General features: G+C 39.7%; 1 protein-coding gene and 1 long non-coding RNA gene across 3 annotated transcripts in view; one reads left to right on the forward strand and one right to left on the reverse strand.

Annotated features, from left to right (window-relative positions):
* alk (ALK receptor tyrosine kinase) overlaps window positions 1-16,761 on the reverse strand; it is a gene marked incomplete in the record, with an annotated part of 583,514 nt that overhangs the window by 10,121 nt on the left and 556,632 nt on the right. The window contains 5 exon segments of one of the 2 annotated variants that reach the window (XM_024267526.2): window positions 10,219-10,311; window positions 14,027-14,124; window positions 14,796-14,925; window positions 15,004-15,068; window positions 16,628-16,718. In XM_024267526.2, the coding sequence (XP_024123294.1) occupies window positions 10,219-10,311; window positions 14,027-14,124; window positions 14,796-14,925; window positions 15,004-15,068; window positions 16,628-16,718 (477 nt within the window). 2 annotated transcript variants of the gene reach the window in all.
* Window positions 11,467-12,656, forward strand: LOC112143506. The gene is made up of 2 exons (XR_002918756.1): window positions 11,467-11,519; window positions 12,132-12,656. It is a non-coding gene; the product is annotated as an uncharacterized LOC112143506 (long non-coding RNA).

Raw genomic sequence — 16,761 nt, forward strand, 5'->3', positions numbered from 1 at the left:
GTAGTGAATCACTGATGAAAAAATAAACAAGATTTCAAATAATCTGTGGTCATATTTGTTATCGTTGTCTCTAAAACTTAACTTTAATTTAATTGTATTTATTTAAATGGGACAGTGCACATGCAATGAATTATTAACAGTTTTACTCTAAAAGATGTTAAAAAATAATATAAAAGACTCAACAGCACAAATCATACTAGGAGGAGTGGCTTATTAACTTTCAGCCGAATGTTAAGGACAACCCCCAACTCCTTGATCTCGTACAGTCTCGTCGTTCACCCTCATCTCAGGCGCCTTTCTCCGCCCCCTCCAGCAGCAGCTTAGTCTCGCCGACGATGCAGGCGAGGCGCTGGGGATCTCAAACACGCCTAGTGTTGTTAGCAAGAAGTTCAACCCCTCCCCCTTCTTCTTAAAAAAGGGCTAGTCCTTAAACTATGTTGGTAAGATTTAAACCTTTAAAACCAGTGATGTCTGTGTCAAAAACTATGGCCTTTGACATACCGTAACTCCTTACATGATCAACGTGAATCAGCTGATCCACAGAGAAAAGTTCGGTAAGTTCACACTTTAAGACATCTTTACACTGATGTACAACACACCACTAATATAAAGTGTTGCATACCGGCATAGAGCTGCTTTTCTCCTCAGCAGAATAAGCTGTTTCACGTTGATTGATTAAAGGTTGAAAAGTTACGGTTCTTACAGGAATGTAAACACTGTAGATAAAGTGGTAACAAACATTTTTTTATTATCAATATGAAGCTCATCTTGCACACTAAACCATTAATTCACATGAAAAAGTTTATAAGTAAAAAGTTTTACATCTATGAAAACTTGTGGAGTTTCTGCGTTTGGTTTATGATGTCTGGGCGCCATCTTGTCTGCATCCAGCTCTCCCTCCAACCACACTGTTAAGTTTACCTCATTACATTTCTATATTGTCTTTGTAAAGGACTTTAAAAAATTATGAATAACTTTGAAAAAGATATATGTGACATAATAACAGTTTCAGGTTGGTTACTAAAAAAGAAAAAAAGGTGTTGCTATGACGACGCTCCTGCCTCTCACACTTCCTGCTTTGGGAAAGCCTTTGGTCTTCGCCTGATGCTCCCGTGTGCAGAGAAACGATCAGACGCGTGATTCATCTCATTCTGGTTTCGTTCGACTCCAAGGCCTGATTTGAAGCAGCTGCTGCGTGGATGAAGCCCATCAACGTGTCCACAAAGACAAATGGACACGTGGGATCGCAGCTGCCTATACTTGCTTTATTTTTGTTGGTAGTGAGGACCACATCTGTTTGGAATTTAATTTTGTCATAAAAATCTCTTCCCCCACCGCTTTTGGAACTAATTTATAAACATGGCAAGCACTCCATAATAAAATAATATGAAAAAAAGACCTACGGAGCTAGACGCTTGACAAATTGAGTGCGGTGAGGTTTTTGAAAGTGTAAAGGAATAGCGGGAACACTTTCCCTATCAGACAAATAAGAGAAGCGCCAGCTGGGCTTCTGAGGCTTCACATGGCTGCACAGGACACGCTGTAATTACAGCGCGCGGCTCCCAGGTGTTCATGTGACGCTCAGTTGGTGCCCCCCCAAACACACACAGAAGGAATCAGATTCACCTATACTTGAAAACAGAGATGAAGCTGTCAACAAAACAACTACATGAAGCAGAAAAATTAATGTGGCTTCATAAAAGTCTGAATGCCGGAGCTGCAGGAGGATCACATTTAGTTTTTTCCTCTTCAAGAAGAGACTCATGCTGCGCGGTTTATCTGATGAGGCCAAAAGTCTTGCAAGTTGCATGATTGAATCTGAATTTCCCATGCAACCTAATACATTCCTAATAAAGCATGCATGGAGTCCTCTCAATCTGCAGACAAGTTTCCGCCTCAGCTGTTAACCTTTTAACACCGGACCAAATATCGATTAGGCGTTATATTGAGATATTTCATTTGGTGATACTTGCATCAGAGTTATACATAAAACTGGTTATTACGATCATACTCACCCACTTTTTATTCATTCAAAATAATTAAAATTAATTGATTTGGTTAATTATTCAATTTCACAAATTATGTACAAATCCCAAATAAAATGCTGCCTAGTAACATACAAAAACTGTTTAAGAATAGAGATGGAGGGTACTCCCTAAGAGGGCGATTCAGATTTATAATAATTAAACTTGCACCAGAAAAAAACAATTCTGCTTTTCATTTTGTGGTGCAAGACTGTTGAACAGAATGGGATATGTGGCGATATGTATATTATAGTGATATGTAATGTATCAGGACACAAGTATTGTGATATGTATTTTATAGTGAGACACATATTGTGATATGTATTTTATAGTGAGACACATATTGTGATATGTATTTTATAGTGAGACACATATTGTGACATGTGTTGTGTAGTGAGACACATATCGTGATATTTATTGTATCGTAAGACATATATCGGGATACGTATTGTATCATGAGACAAAAATTGTAACATGCATTTTATAAAGACACGTATCGTGATATGTATTGTATCGTTTGTGAGACATGTATCGTGATTTGTATTGTATTGTGAGACATATATTGTGATATGTATTGTACAGTGAGACACGTGTCGTGGTATGTATTGTATCGTAAGACATATATCGTGGTATGTATTGTATCGTAAGACATATCGAGATATGTATTGCATAGTGAGACACATATCATGATATGTATTGTATCGTGAGACACGTACTGTGATATGTATTGTATTGTTTGTGAGACATATATCGTTATATGTATTGTATAGTGAGACACGTATCGTGATATGTATTGTATCCAAAGACATATATCGTGATACGTATTGCATCGTGAGATACATATCGTGTTATGTATTTTATAGTGAGACATGTAATGTTATATGTATTGTATTGTATTGTGAGGCATATATCATGATATGTATTATATTGAGAGATACATAATGTGATATGTATTGTAATGTGAGACATGTATCATGATATGTATTGTATTGAAAGATACATAATGTGGTATGTATTGTATTGCCAGACTCTTGCCAATACAAACCACTTGTTCCTACTGTTGCCGTAAAGCCCACCCCCATTTCCCATCATCCTTTTGTTAACACTAACTAGCTTACACCCCTTCACACAGTTTGGAACCAGATGCCATTTTGGATGTATGAGAGTCTTTTCATCTAGAAGTGGATTCATCAAAATGTAGTGGAGCGGGGAGCTTGTGGCTCTGCCCACTGTATTTTCTGTCACAAATACACTTTTTTTCATACAGCAGTTTTTCAGCTCCTCGGTATTCACAACAAGTTAAATAGATAAATGCTCAGAAATGGAATTTTAAACATGTTAAAAATACCAAATTCCCTATTTTCATCAAAGGGGTTCACTTCATTTGGCACGAACAAAAGTTGAATAAGAAGCAGTCCATGTTCTCTTTGAGCCAAAAGAGCAGAGATGAACACAGATGATTAGCAAGGAGATGATAAGCTTAAAAGGGAAATATACCGAGCAAACTATTAGCAGTGGAAGTAATCCCGAGGAAAATTAAACCTAATCATTGAGGCAGAGAAGGCAATCACCACGACGGTCCGTTTGCTGGAAAGATTATCTGGGAGGTTGTGCGGGGCAGACTCACAGTTACCTGCCAGACTCTATTATCCGTCACTTCAACTGAAATGAGTCAGTCACTGCAGTGTTGGTTAACACCCTCATTTTTAGGCTCACAATCAAAGGAATGGATCTCAAAGCTCCTTTACTTAGCATCCCTCTAATTTTCCTGTCTGTCCTAATAAAAAGAGACGTTTGAGGAAGATGACTGGCCTCGATTAAGCTGCAGCAATTAGATCAGTGCTGCAGGAGCGAGCTGGATTCCCTCTGTACACGTTTTTAGCTAGTGTTTTTGCAAATTAAAACTGCGTTATCCAGCTGAGAACTGTACTGTTCGGAATGGATTAGGAAAAAAAAAGAGTGAAATGTGAGTCTGATAATCTCCCCTATCACTGCACAGACCTTTGTTTCAATCGCTAACTTCTTGAACACGCTTAATAAAGCAGCCAAAAGCAGAGTGAATGCTGCAGATTAGGGAGGCTTAGAGCAGCAAACCTGTGGGTACAACAGGAGCATTTTGCCTGCTCCTGTTTTTGTTTGAGGAGCTAAGCAAAAGGGGAAGCTGGAGGATTGAGACGTATTAGAAATAACTCCAAACACTGACTGACACAAAAGCGCAGACTCAAATGTGCAGAACAATACAAGCGGAGACACAGTGCAGGGATCTGAGGCTGGTTTGTTAAGGTAAATATTGCTTTTTCCTCTTTTTGAGTTCCAGTTTGTCTTTACACCTCAGTTGTTCAGTTGTTTTGTTTATGATCTTAGGGCCCAGATTAAAAGGCGTTAGTTACTCAACTTTAGTCATTTTTAAGCCTTCTCTTAAAATCTGCAGACATCAAACAAAGATGATGTCAATACAACTTAACTTTACTGATGAAAGGAGGAAGCCTTAAACCCTAAAGCTCATTTGAAACACGGTGGTGGAGGGACAGTGGTGAGGGCTGTTAACATTTTTGACACAGATCTATTCTGTTTTAGCTGTCAGATCAGTAAAGATCTCATGATGGACAACATACATAAAGAAAATTAGGTTCAAATTTACATTTCTGAGTATTTCTTTATTCAAATCGTTGTGAATGAGGAACAGACGAAAAAAAAAGTTTGAAAAACTTTGAGACAAATAGATCCATGAACGTCTTTGTTTTCCTCGTCTGAACTGGAATCTGGCTCAAAACTGTATGGCTGGATAACTCTGATATTCCTCGCCATTTAGTTGCAACAGTAATGTTAGGTTTGGGTTGTGAGGGGCTGTAAGCTAGAGGGAGAACGTAAACAGATGGGTAACTGGAAGTGGGGGTGGGGTTGCCTAGTCCCACCCACAACTTTAGAGGTGAATCTCTAATAAACTACTGCCGCTCTGCAGAAACTGTGTCCTAGAAAAGGACTCTTTGATTTAGGCTAAAATGACACCATCATAATTGAAAGACCACTGGTAACGCTTTTACAATAGATCAAGAGATGATTGTAGTGGGACTTTAAAAAGGGTTACATTAAAACAATGTTCATATATTTTTCCTAGTTTGCTGTCTCCATGTATGACAATGAGCGCAATTAACTTCTAAATAGAACTTTGAGAAAATGTGGTTAATATATAAAAAACTGAAAAAATGTTGACACAGAAGCTAGTTTACAACTTTCTTTTTGGCTTAGAAATGATGAGAAACGTGTCTAAATCCCCAACTTTGTGCCAATACCTGCTGTTGTATGTTTTAAAAAAATCTAAACTGTATATTTGTCCTCCATCATAAAAAAATGCCAATTTTCAATGGAGTGGGTCTTTAATGCGTTCTCTTAACTTCAATTTCTATCTTAATTTTGCTTTTATTTTCTTCATTTCTTTTGGTTGATTTGATTTTACAGTGTGTTGAATTTCAGGTGGATTTTGCATGTGACTCGTCTTTATTCATATTGGTGATCCTCCAATTGTTAATGGAATATTAATGCCTATTTAATGGATGGAGATCTGCTCTTTTATAACTTAAAACATGTTTTGTTGCTTGATTCAGATTTTCAATGTCACATAAAATGATCCAAAATGTAATCTAAACAGTTTTTTTTCCTTAGGCTCGTGTTTGCATGTTCCTGTTCTCTGTAATCATCTGTGAGACTAAACTCAAACTCTGCTTTGGGCTCTCGGTGAGCCTTCCTTCCTCCCTGCGTCCTGCCTGAGACTGTAAACGCTCCTGTGTTTGTTTGCGACCACTTCATAGAGACAAATCATCCTGAGGAATCACAGCAAACAGACAGAAGGTTTGGTGTGCTTGTGTACATAGCAACCCCCCCCCTCCAACACTCCCAGCATCGGAATGAAGATAATAAAGTCTTGGCACCTCAGCTTTAGGCTGGGAGATAAAAACAAATCACAGTCAGGCACCTGGAAAACTGGCATCAACAATTAAATCGAGCTCTGCTAATGTGGCTCCCCGGGGAATTCGCTCAACAGCCTCCCCCCTGATGATGTGAGAAAGACTGTTCTCGTGTGGCTTCCCTCCAGATGAATCCAAAAGGCCGCATCTCGCTTCTGCAGATTATTTCTCCTGCTCCTGTGTCTCGGCAGATGAAAGCTTTGGAAGATCTCCCTCCTGGATTACACTTTTATGAAAGTGTGTCAGGTTAAACGCTGTTTGCTGTTGTGTCAGACTGCTCTCGCCTTGTTGCCTAAACTTGTTTTTAGGGCAGAAAAAATGTAACTTCAACCAGGTTCTGGAGGAAAAAGGTGGTTTAAAAAATCTGCTTTTTACCTGTTTAAACATTCAGGTAGAAATCCTCTATGAATGTTGAGATGTTCCTTAGTTTGAAATCAGATGGCAGTTGTACTTCTAATCTTGATACTATTGTTAATGTTGCGTACATTCAATGGCCTAATTTAACCCTGATGAAGCAAACTGAAAACAATGAAGGATAGATGGACATCAGATCCAGATGGACGCACAAAACTGAGTCGGAGGACGAGCCACACCTCCATGAACATTTAAAGCCATAAAGTGATCAACATACTCCACAGAACATCAGTTTGAGCTGGAATCGATTGAAGGAGGACGCAACTGGAAGATATACAGTACTGTGCATCAAAAATGAAAGTTTGTTGCGGATCACCACTAGTTGAGTGGAGAAAGTCTGGGACAGAGCAGACTCTTCCTGAACGGGGCTGTCTCACTCTGTGATAGGACTGTAGCGGATCACAGAACTCACAGTTCGGATCGTGTCACGGTTTAAGAGTTACAGTTCGGATCATATTTCGGATCAGTAAAAAGTTTAAAAAAAAACAGCAAAAAGCAACAAGATAAAAGCTAAATTAATTTTTGGAAACACTTCAAAACATATATTGAATAAAACTAAAGTACTTCACACACACAATAGGCTATTTCTATATGTAACATCAAAACATTTGCAAATTGAGGCCTATTTATTAAAACAAAACATCTTTAAACTTTGAACACAAACAAAATGCTAAAACATGTAGTTTCTGATTACATTAACATGTCTTGAGACCAAATCTACAAAAACTGAGAGAAAAGAATGAAAAAAATAGTTTGGAAAATTACCAAATCAACCTGGGGGACCCCTTAAAATACAATCGTTCTCGTCTAATCCCACAATGTCCAAATTAAATCATAAAAAAACAGTTGAAATAAACTTCAAATTATTTTTGGTATGGGCTGCACGGTGGCGCAGTGGTTAGCGCTCTTGCCTCACAGCGAGAAGGCCCCGGTTCGACTCCCGGCTGGGACCTTTCTGTGTGGAGTTTGCATGTTCTCCCCGTGCATGCGTGGGTTTTCACCGGGGACTCCGGCTTCCTCCCACCGTCCAAAAACATGCTTCATAGGTTAATTGGTGACTCTAAATTGCCCCTAGGTGTGAATGTGTGAGTGCATGGGTGTGTGATTGAGGCCCTGCGACAGACTGGCGACCTGTCCAGGGTGTACCCCACCTTCGCCCATCAGCAGCCGGGTTAGGCTCCGGCACCCCCGCGACCCCGAAAGGGACAAAGCGGTCAGGAAGATGGATGGATGGATATTTTTGGTATTAATTATTTTATTAAAACTAACTGTGGGAACATTTGAATATTTAAAATATTGTTATCTGTAAAACATGACACAGCCGTGACGGCTTTTATTGGCGATTTATGATCCCTTTGGCTTGCCATACTGTCGTCCCCTGATGGCACCAGGAAGTCCCTAATTCCGGAGCAGCGATCCTATTCCTGTGCGGCAGGAAACTGGGAGATTCTCTGAACCCAGAAATGGAAACGTGTACAGATGCTATTAGTCAGCTCTTAAAATTAAATAAACCTGATTTCTTTTGATCTGCGTCCTTCATTATGAAGTCGAGAAAGGTTTTTGACAGAAGCTCCCCTACTCCCCTTCACCCCTACTCTGTGATGTCAGGTCGTGTGGATCCGCTCGTTTTCCTGGGAGGGGCTGCTGTTGAGAGTGTAGGTTTTTACTCAAAAATGCATTAACGGAACAAAATACTGCTTTAGGGTTCTTTACAGTAAGGATTGAACACTATAATCCACTTAAAAGCTAAAAAGTTGTTTTTTCATGGCCTCTTTAAGGTGGTAACAGCATCCTCTCCACGGTGTGGCCGGAGTCCGGACTCACACAGCAAAAGGTGAGCAGAAGCCTCTAATTCTGCACATTTGTTTACTTAGTCCAGATTTTCACGGTCCGACACTCCAAAAATAAAAAAATCTCACTAAATATTATTGTCTGGTTTCTTTAGTAACTTTTTAAATACAATTTAACAGTACGTGCTGATTTTGTGGCAATATTTCCAAATATCAGAGTATTATATCTCATTTTGAGTGTTTCTAACCAATTTCAAGATTCAATTTATTCGAAAAAGTTCAGGACATCACAATTTATTTAAATACAGCCTAATAAAACAAATTCTACCTATTGGTAGACTGTTACACTTATAAAACATTGTTGTGTTCTATATTTTTTTTAACTTGCTTTGAAATTTGTTTTTTCTTCATTGACATGAGAAGATTGTTTTTAATTTTCGCTTTGCTTTAAAGACCCACACAGATCAAAATTTGATTAATAAGTCCTTGTGGCATTTTTCTGATGATAGAGGACACATCTGTTGAAAATGTAAGTCAAACTTGTATTTCTGAGTATTTCTTCATCCAAAACATCATGAATCAGGAGCAAATTAAGATGTTTTTTTTTTTTTTTTTTTTTTTAGCTAAAAATCATAATTAAAAGACCAGTGGGAACACTTTAACACATCAAAAGATTTTTCGGAGTGGGACTTTAAAGTTGAACACCTCCACATTAGTCTCAGGCTGAGACTACAAACATATATCAGAAACAGTGCAATTCCCTTCCAGCCTGCTCTGAGACGCAAATAGAATTTACTCATAATGTCTCTTTGCAGCGCAGAGAAATATGGATCTCTGGATGTCAATAAATGTGATTTCATTCTGAAATATCCTTTTAATTTGATGTTTCTGCATCCCCTGAAATACAGCCAGCATGGATGCTGGATTTCCTAGAGTTAGCTCAGTCTTTGTGGAGGAACAGGAGTGTCTTTAGATGATCAGTGAAAATGTGATGTTGTAACTCATCAATTCATCTACAATTTAACCTTTTAACCATTTATATTTTGTCATTGCCCATTTAAAACTGAATTCTAAAAAGTGGACTGGAATTATTTAGTAATAATATATATATATATATATATATATATATATATATATATATATATATATATATATATATATATTAAACACTGTTACTTTTGAAAAACAACTAAATCAGTTAATTCTTATAAAATCATTTTTAATCCATATATCTAAAAGGGATTTCTCTCTTTAATATATATATATATCTATGGCATTATTTATTTGTCAAAACTCTACGCATAAATAAGTCATCTACACGCATGTATAAAAAAATTCCGATCCCCACTTGCGCTACTCTGCTCCTCCGCGCTCGTGCTTAATCCTCCGCGAGCAGAAAAACTAATCGCGCGAGAGAGACTTGTCTCCTTCCATGTGCGTGAGCTGTTCCTCGGGCACGAGTGATACGTAATTGCAAGCAGAATCTCAGTGAGCACGAACTCTCGCTACGTTTTGTTATGTGCTTTCGCAGGGGTTCTTGATCTGCTCGCGAAGATACTTTCCGCGAGCAAGTGGGAAACGACCTTTGACAATTGGGGGAGGAGGCTTTCTTCTGATTGGTCTTTAAAAAAAACCCATCAAACTACAATGTATACGTAATGTTTTTATTGTTACGGCTTTACTATAGTTCAGGTCGAATATATAAAGATACATTCTCCAATTTTCTTGCTTCAAGTTGATTGCAGGCTACATCTCCATTCTTAAAGGGTTATAAATAGCAGTTTTAGTGGTTACTTATATTAAAACTCAGAGTTTGTGGGGTCTGTCTGATACATGTGTGAAGATGTCCTATTTATGCATGGCGTTCAGACTAATAACGCCATAGTTCCTCATGTGGCTTTTGTGGGGATCTTTGTGGCAGAGATTCTCAAAGGTTTGGGCTCCGGTTCTGTCCCCTCTGGCTCATTTAAAACATTTAACCTTAGCAGACAGGACCTCTCCTCATTCATTTGTGTTCAAACAGACCTGTAAATGTCCCGAGCCATTCCGAAATCCCCAATCTTGGCCACCCGGCCTGGTCCTTTGCAGGTGAGGAGGCAGTTTCGAGCGGCGATGTCCCTGAAAAGTCAAACAACCATGCGGTCAGTGTTCACAGGCTCACACTGCATGAACCAGCATCCTTCCTGTGTGAGAAAGGCTTTCTCTGCACTGATGCGGCTCGCTTTAGGTCTCCTCTCCACGGTAACTCTGGAGATTTCTTTAGAAATGTATTCCCACGAGAGATGTCCGTGAGTTAAATGCTGACAGATGCTTCCCTGTGGGATGTGAAGTTAAGCCTGAGCAGCTTGTAGCTCCACAGCAGGCAGACTCAGTGCTCACTTTGTAACAGCGCCTGCATGACTCTATTCCTGATGTTCCACAGCAAGGCTGGGTTAGAAGACTAAACTTTTGTCGGCATTGAGCTGCACAGCTCTTTCTCTAGGAGAATGTACCCTTTAGTCTTGTTTGTTGATGATAAAGACCGTTGAGGCTGCAGACAAATGTGCACAAGAGCCGATAAATAACCAACAAGAAAATAACTATAATTTAACACAATCACAATTCAGCAAAGAGACATGGAAATGTCTTTGTTTGCAGACGAGAGTGCTGCTGAGTGACATCTAGACAGGACTGTGTGGCTCTGAATTCTGATCTCTGCTGTGATTTTGTTAGATAAAAACAGGCTTGATGATGATGATAAAGTCAGAGTTCAGACTCAGTTAAACTGAGAGCTTTTCAGGACCAGGACTGGTCTATTCCTACTTCTAAAGAGGGCGGAAATCTAACTTTAGTCCCTTTCTAGCAATAACACACGGGAATCGTTTATGTAAATGTACTTAAAAAAATGACTTTTCAAGGAATCTTAGCTTCCAGTTATAACCCAGTTTAAAGAAAAAATGACTGAGAGATAAAAACACCCTGTTGATTTAATTAAGAAGCATCAAGAAACCTCTGAAAGTCTGAACTAAAAGTAGAAGTGTTCATTTTATTTTGCTTTTTTTTCTCAGAGAACTCACAGGATTTTGGATGTCCACAATATTTGTTGTTAAATTTGGTGTTTTATATTCACAAAAAACTTTACTTTAAGCCTATCATTTGTATCATATTTGATTCAAACATTTCTAAGACCCCCTATCTCCTCAGCATGGTCCAAACTTTCCTTAAAACCCCATTGTATACACAGCTCTGTCCATGTTTTCTGTCCTGTAGTTCATCATCCTTCCACTAGGGGCAGTAGAAGGGATTTTCCTGCTCATATCAAAATGGCTGCTTCCACGACAGTTATGGTGGGAAACATTTTGCTCATTTTTTAAATGTTGTAGTGAGATTAAATCATGTACAGTCATACATTTTTTTATTTAAATGACTACTTGCTGCATTGAAAAAAATGCAAATGTATTGATAGTTTTCATAATACAGTAAAAATGTGTGTTTTAAAGTGCAAGGATCACAAACTTACTATACTTGAACAGTACGGATTCTTTGCACAGTGGATAGAATTTTGGAGGAGTCAAAAAAATAAAACAATGCCTGCGTCTTACCTACTTCACCCCTATGTGTTGTTTAAGTATTCTCAGCGACCTGTTGCTTCACAGCATGCCCATAAAAAATGTGCATGAACATTTACACTTACAGGCTCACAGAGTGATCTACAAACTTGCTATTTCATGTGGGCCAGCTCCATGTTCTATACAAACGAGCATATTTTCACCCACAGACAGCCCGTATCCACCCAAACGGGGAGTAGTGGCTAAGGATTTAACATAAGTACGAGCACATCTACCACTGAGAGCAAAGCTTATGGCAAAATAACATAAAGAAGCACTGCATGATGCTCTGTCAACAAAGCAGTAAGCTGTTCTCAGACAGAATTAACCTCACGGTTTAACCTGTTCCAGATCATCATCACACCGCTGTAATCCCAGGGGAAAACCAGCCTTTTCTGAAGTCTCCTTCAACCTTCTGCTGACCTTTACTCCATCTCAACCGCACACGTTCAGGAAAGTGAAATTAGCCCGAAGAATGGAGAGCTTTAGGGCAGGTTTGCTGTGTGGAGCGTCACGAGATAAAAGGGAAATGGATCAATGTGGAAAGGTTGGATTTGAAGGTGCATGTGCACATGCTGCAGGAATGCTTAATGGCTGGAACGATGAACAAAAAGTGGCATTTAAGACTGTTATCATCCTCCAGTGACCACTGCGAAGAAGGACATACGCTGTTGACTGGGGGCTTTGGACGCGGAGCGTAAAAAAGGAAGCCTGCTCCTCCATCTGGCCTCCTTCATGTTAAACCCGTCCTGTCTGCCTCCACACAAAAGAACAAAAGCATGCAGAGTCCGTATGTTGGACTTGGACGAGGGAAATCTGATTAGAAGTGAACAGATATATTTGGGCATGTTTACTAAAATGCATATTTTTCAAGAATTTTCAGCTGTGTGTTTGAGTTCACTTAAGAAACTAAGCAGCAAGTGGTGTTGAATGGCCTGCAGGCCCCTTTTAAACCCCCCCACACTGGCTAAGTACATGCATTTCCTCCCCCCTTCAGCCCTTGTCACTCTGGTCAGAGCTGCACTTGACAAATTCATTGAAACCCATTTTTCAAAAAGGCAGCTTTTCTGTTCGCTTGATCTCCATAGCAACCATTCTATTTTTTGGTCACTTGAGGGTGACAAACAGGTCTGTGTAATTTTTACAAAAATTTGCAAAAGTTAATTTTTGGTTTTCCTTAGAAACTGAAGCATCATAAGCTAATAAAGGCTAAAGTATTAAGCTAGCAATCCAGAGTGAAATGTTCATTGCAAATCTCATCACTAGGACGGAGTGCCAATTGCACTCAAGTACTGCTGCCTAATTTCCAAATCCACTGGAAAGTTATGCAAGCCAGTAGATTTTTGGCAACCAAAGGTAAGACACATAAGAGCCATGCTAAAGCTAGTACGATAGCAACTGACCACTACAGAATCAAAGATGGGCGGGGCTTGTATTCTGGAGCTGCAGAGCATGATGACGTGGAACTTCTAAAATGATGTGGGACTTACATCAATTAACCAACCACAAAATTCAACAGTACTACCTCCTTTCAACCTGTAGGGGGCAACACACAGAAGGCTTTAGACTATAATTTCAGGAATTAAACAAGTTTATTTTAAATTTTAAAAAAGTGGCAAAGACTAACAGAATTCACTTTTAAAGCCTCATTTATAGAGATCAACACCCAAGACAGATAATTCAGTGTTCAGTGTTTGGCTACCCTTTAAAAACAACATTAGATCCCCATGATGCTTAAATTCGTAGCTGATGCCAAAGGCGACTTTTCTTGGAAAATTCAAGATGGTGGCTACTTCCTGAACTACACTTTAATAAACCTCGGTTGTGGTTGTGTACTTATGCTACTCTAGCGGTAGTCTAGTTGTGAAGATTTCTCAAACAAAAGTTTTCTTTTTCCATATTGTGCTAAAATGTGAAAATTGCCAGATTTCATCTTTTTCCAGACAGACAGACAGACAGAGATAGATGGCCGCCAAGCCATATTTTTTCTCTGTGGCCAGATTCTCTTGGGTCTTGTTGCCATCCCATAATAATTTCAAAACTTGGATATACACGACATGATTATTTTGATCTTAAAAGTGGATTTTGACATTTTCCTTTAACCCCATAAGAGATTTTGACCCAGTTTCTCCTGTGATGTATTTTTTTTTCTCCATATAAAAGGTGTACACGGTTACGTTTAAGTTCTGGTGCAGACTGCAGCGGGACACAATCCCATCTTTTCTCGGTTGTGTTTCTATCCCTACCTGTGGATAAACTGGTTTTCTTCTAGATACTGGCAGCCCTTAGCGATGTCTCTGGCCACGTTGAGAAGGTCCACCATCGTCAGGCTGGAGGGTTGCTCCTAAGAAAAAGAAAAACAGAAAATTCCCACATGATACACAAAAACTATCAACACGTGGAGCGAAAAATCCAGACGTTTTCACGACTAAACCAACGTGACTGTGATTATGTATTTGCACTGAGGTGAATCGAATCTGAAGCAAACCTTTGCTATAAAAATGCCATTAGGTCATCTTCATTAACTGGTATGGAGTGATTAAACTATGCTGTGAGGAGTCGTCAGCAGATGGTGGTGTAATCAATATTTGGACAGAGCTGCAGCGGAGAGAGAATTCCAGGAAAAAGATGCTGAAGAAGCGGATCATTTATGCAGACGTGCGGATTACGGCAGGAGTTTATCCAAATGCTTGAACTCTTTCTTTAAAGATGCACTAACACCTCAGGGAAAGACATAAAACTTTAAACTCTTTAGCTGCTCAAAAAAAAAAAAACTACACACTCCCTTTACAGCAATAAACAGCAGACAGTTTGCAAATAGCTGGTAAACATAGTGGAGCGTTTAACAGCTAAGGAGCTGCAGGAGAAGGAGCCCCAAGAGGAGGCTTTTTCAGGTAACACACAGACGTGAATGCTGATGCGGCGTGAGGCCGTGTGATGTGGAAATGAGCAGCTGTTTACTGCTGCCACGTCAAAGCTGATGTCACGCTGGAGGATCCGAGGGAGGGGGCTCACCAGTCGGGGTCTGGTCTCCCTCAGGAAAGTCTTGAGGTCTCCCCCGGCCATCAGCTCCAGCAGGATGAACCGGGGCATGGCCTGCAGACACACGCCGATGCAGCGCACGATGTTCTGGTGGCTGAACTTGCTGCGGGGCAGACAGGAAGTGTCAGAGAAACGACCCTTTTGGTAGGATCTGAAAGAATCCTGTAAGTGAGGCTGTTACCTGATGATTAGAGCCTCCATGAGGAAGTCCAGCTCGTCTTGCTCAGAGCAAACTTCAGGAAGAGTCTAGGGGGAATGGAAAATCAGTGCAGTGAAAGCTACTGGATCTTTTCTAAATACATTTTTAATTAAAAATGTTTAAAAACATGTTTCACTGCAGATATCAGTTTATTTTTTCTATTTCTAAGGGTTGCTGCTTCTTTCTTTTTACTACATTTAAAGCTACGTTCACACCGCTCTATGTAAAGGTGCGTAAATGTGCGTTTTGGGCTTGCACATTCAAAACTCTTTCGTTCATGAGTAGTTACACAAGTTTCTGTGACTATTTTCTGGCTTCACAGAGAAAAAACGTGTGGCCATTGAACCTGCGTTGCTTGCTAAACCAGGTCAAACTTTGACCAATCAGAGACTTTTTTTTAATGTGCTGACTGTTCGTAAAATCAAGAGTCCGCAACACGGACACAGTAGACTGGTTCTCAGTACCGGTACTCTAACCCAGTATCGGTACCCTAACCCCAACCCGGCAACAGTTCGTGTCCGGTACCACATCTGGTACTGCATCTGATGCCGGTTTAGGTTTAGGTACCGGTGTGCTCTGCGATGCTGTACTGGACTGGACTGGTTCATGCCCCGGAGGTCAAAAAATGACGAGTTGTGGACGCCAAAAACATCAAAAAGTGACGCTGACGGGTCCTCAACCAAACGTCAACATGTGACGACTTGGGAGTGAGAATGTTTTGGTAAAACCTGGACAAGACGAGCTTGTCTGTGTTTGTTTTAGTTAAACCCAAGTCACTCTCGACATGATGCTAATCCATATCCATCACTACCAGTAACCCAACCGTTTTATGCTTCGTAACTAATTTGTGAGATTTTCCCTGCTTTGGTATTTTGCACCAAGCCTCTTCCAACAGTAGGTGGCGGTTTAGTGCTAATAAACAGAAGAAGAAGAAGAAAAAAAAAAAGAAGCCCCTTCCTGCTTGTCCAGTGTGAACACCATGGGGGTAAACAAACGTACAAAAACACACATTCAGTATGTTCTCGTCAAGTCTCAATAGCTTAACACAAGTTTTGCAAAGTGGTACTTTAATTCTAGATTTAATAACAGTTGACTTGGTAACAGCTCTCCTTGCCATACCTTCTAACATTAGAATTTAATAAACTGGAGGCTTGATTTTAGTGTTGTGTTCCAAAATAAAAAAATTTAAATAAAAGGACAATAAACTCGAACTTCCTAATTCTGAGTTTTGTTTGGGTAACATCTGAGAACACCAAACAAATCCAGATCCTATTCTTGATTCTGGAAAACGAGAATTTAGCAGAACAAATATATAAACCGTTTGCTGCGACGCCACCACTGTCCACCATTTTGGGAGTCAAGCTCTCATTGTTTTAATGCATCGGATTTGTAAAACCAGCGACTTGCCTGTAGAGAAACAGCCACAAGATCACATCATGGTAGACATTTTTCTGTCACAACAGAAAAATGTCAAACTCAACCATCTCATTTTCAATGAAATTCCACAGCAAACTCATCTGTTTTTTTGTTCAAGTAAATTTCGGTTAAGATGTTGACATTTGATGGGCACATGTGATGTCATCAAACCTCCACACTTTGGACTCACCTTAACTGCCACTTGCAATGGACTTGGTTCTCCCGGTATCCCGACTGCCAGTCCTTCATAGACCTCACCGAAAGCACCGTGACCCAGACCCCTTAAAAAAGCAACATTTTTTTAAAATGCAGATAAATCATTCA

Source organism: Oryzias melastigma, linkage group LG22, assembly GCF_002922805.2.
Source record: "Oryzias melastigma strain HK-1 linkage group LG22, ASM292280v2, whole genome shotgun sequence".
In the NCBI taxonomy this organism is placed as follows: domain Eukaryota; kingdom Metazoa; phylum Chordata; class Actinopteri; order Beloniformes; family Adrianichthyidae; genus Oryzias; species Oryzias melastigma.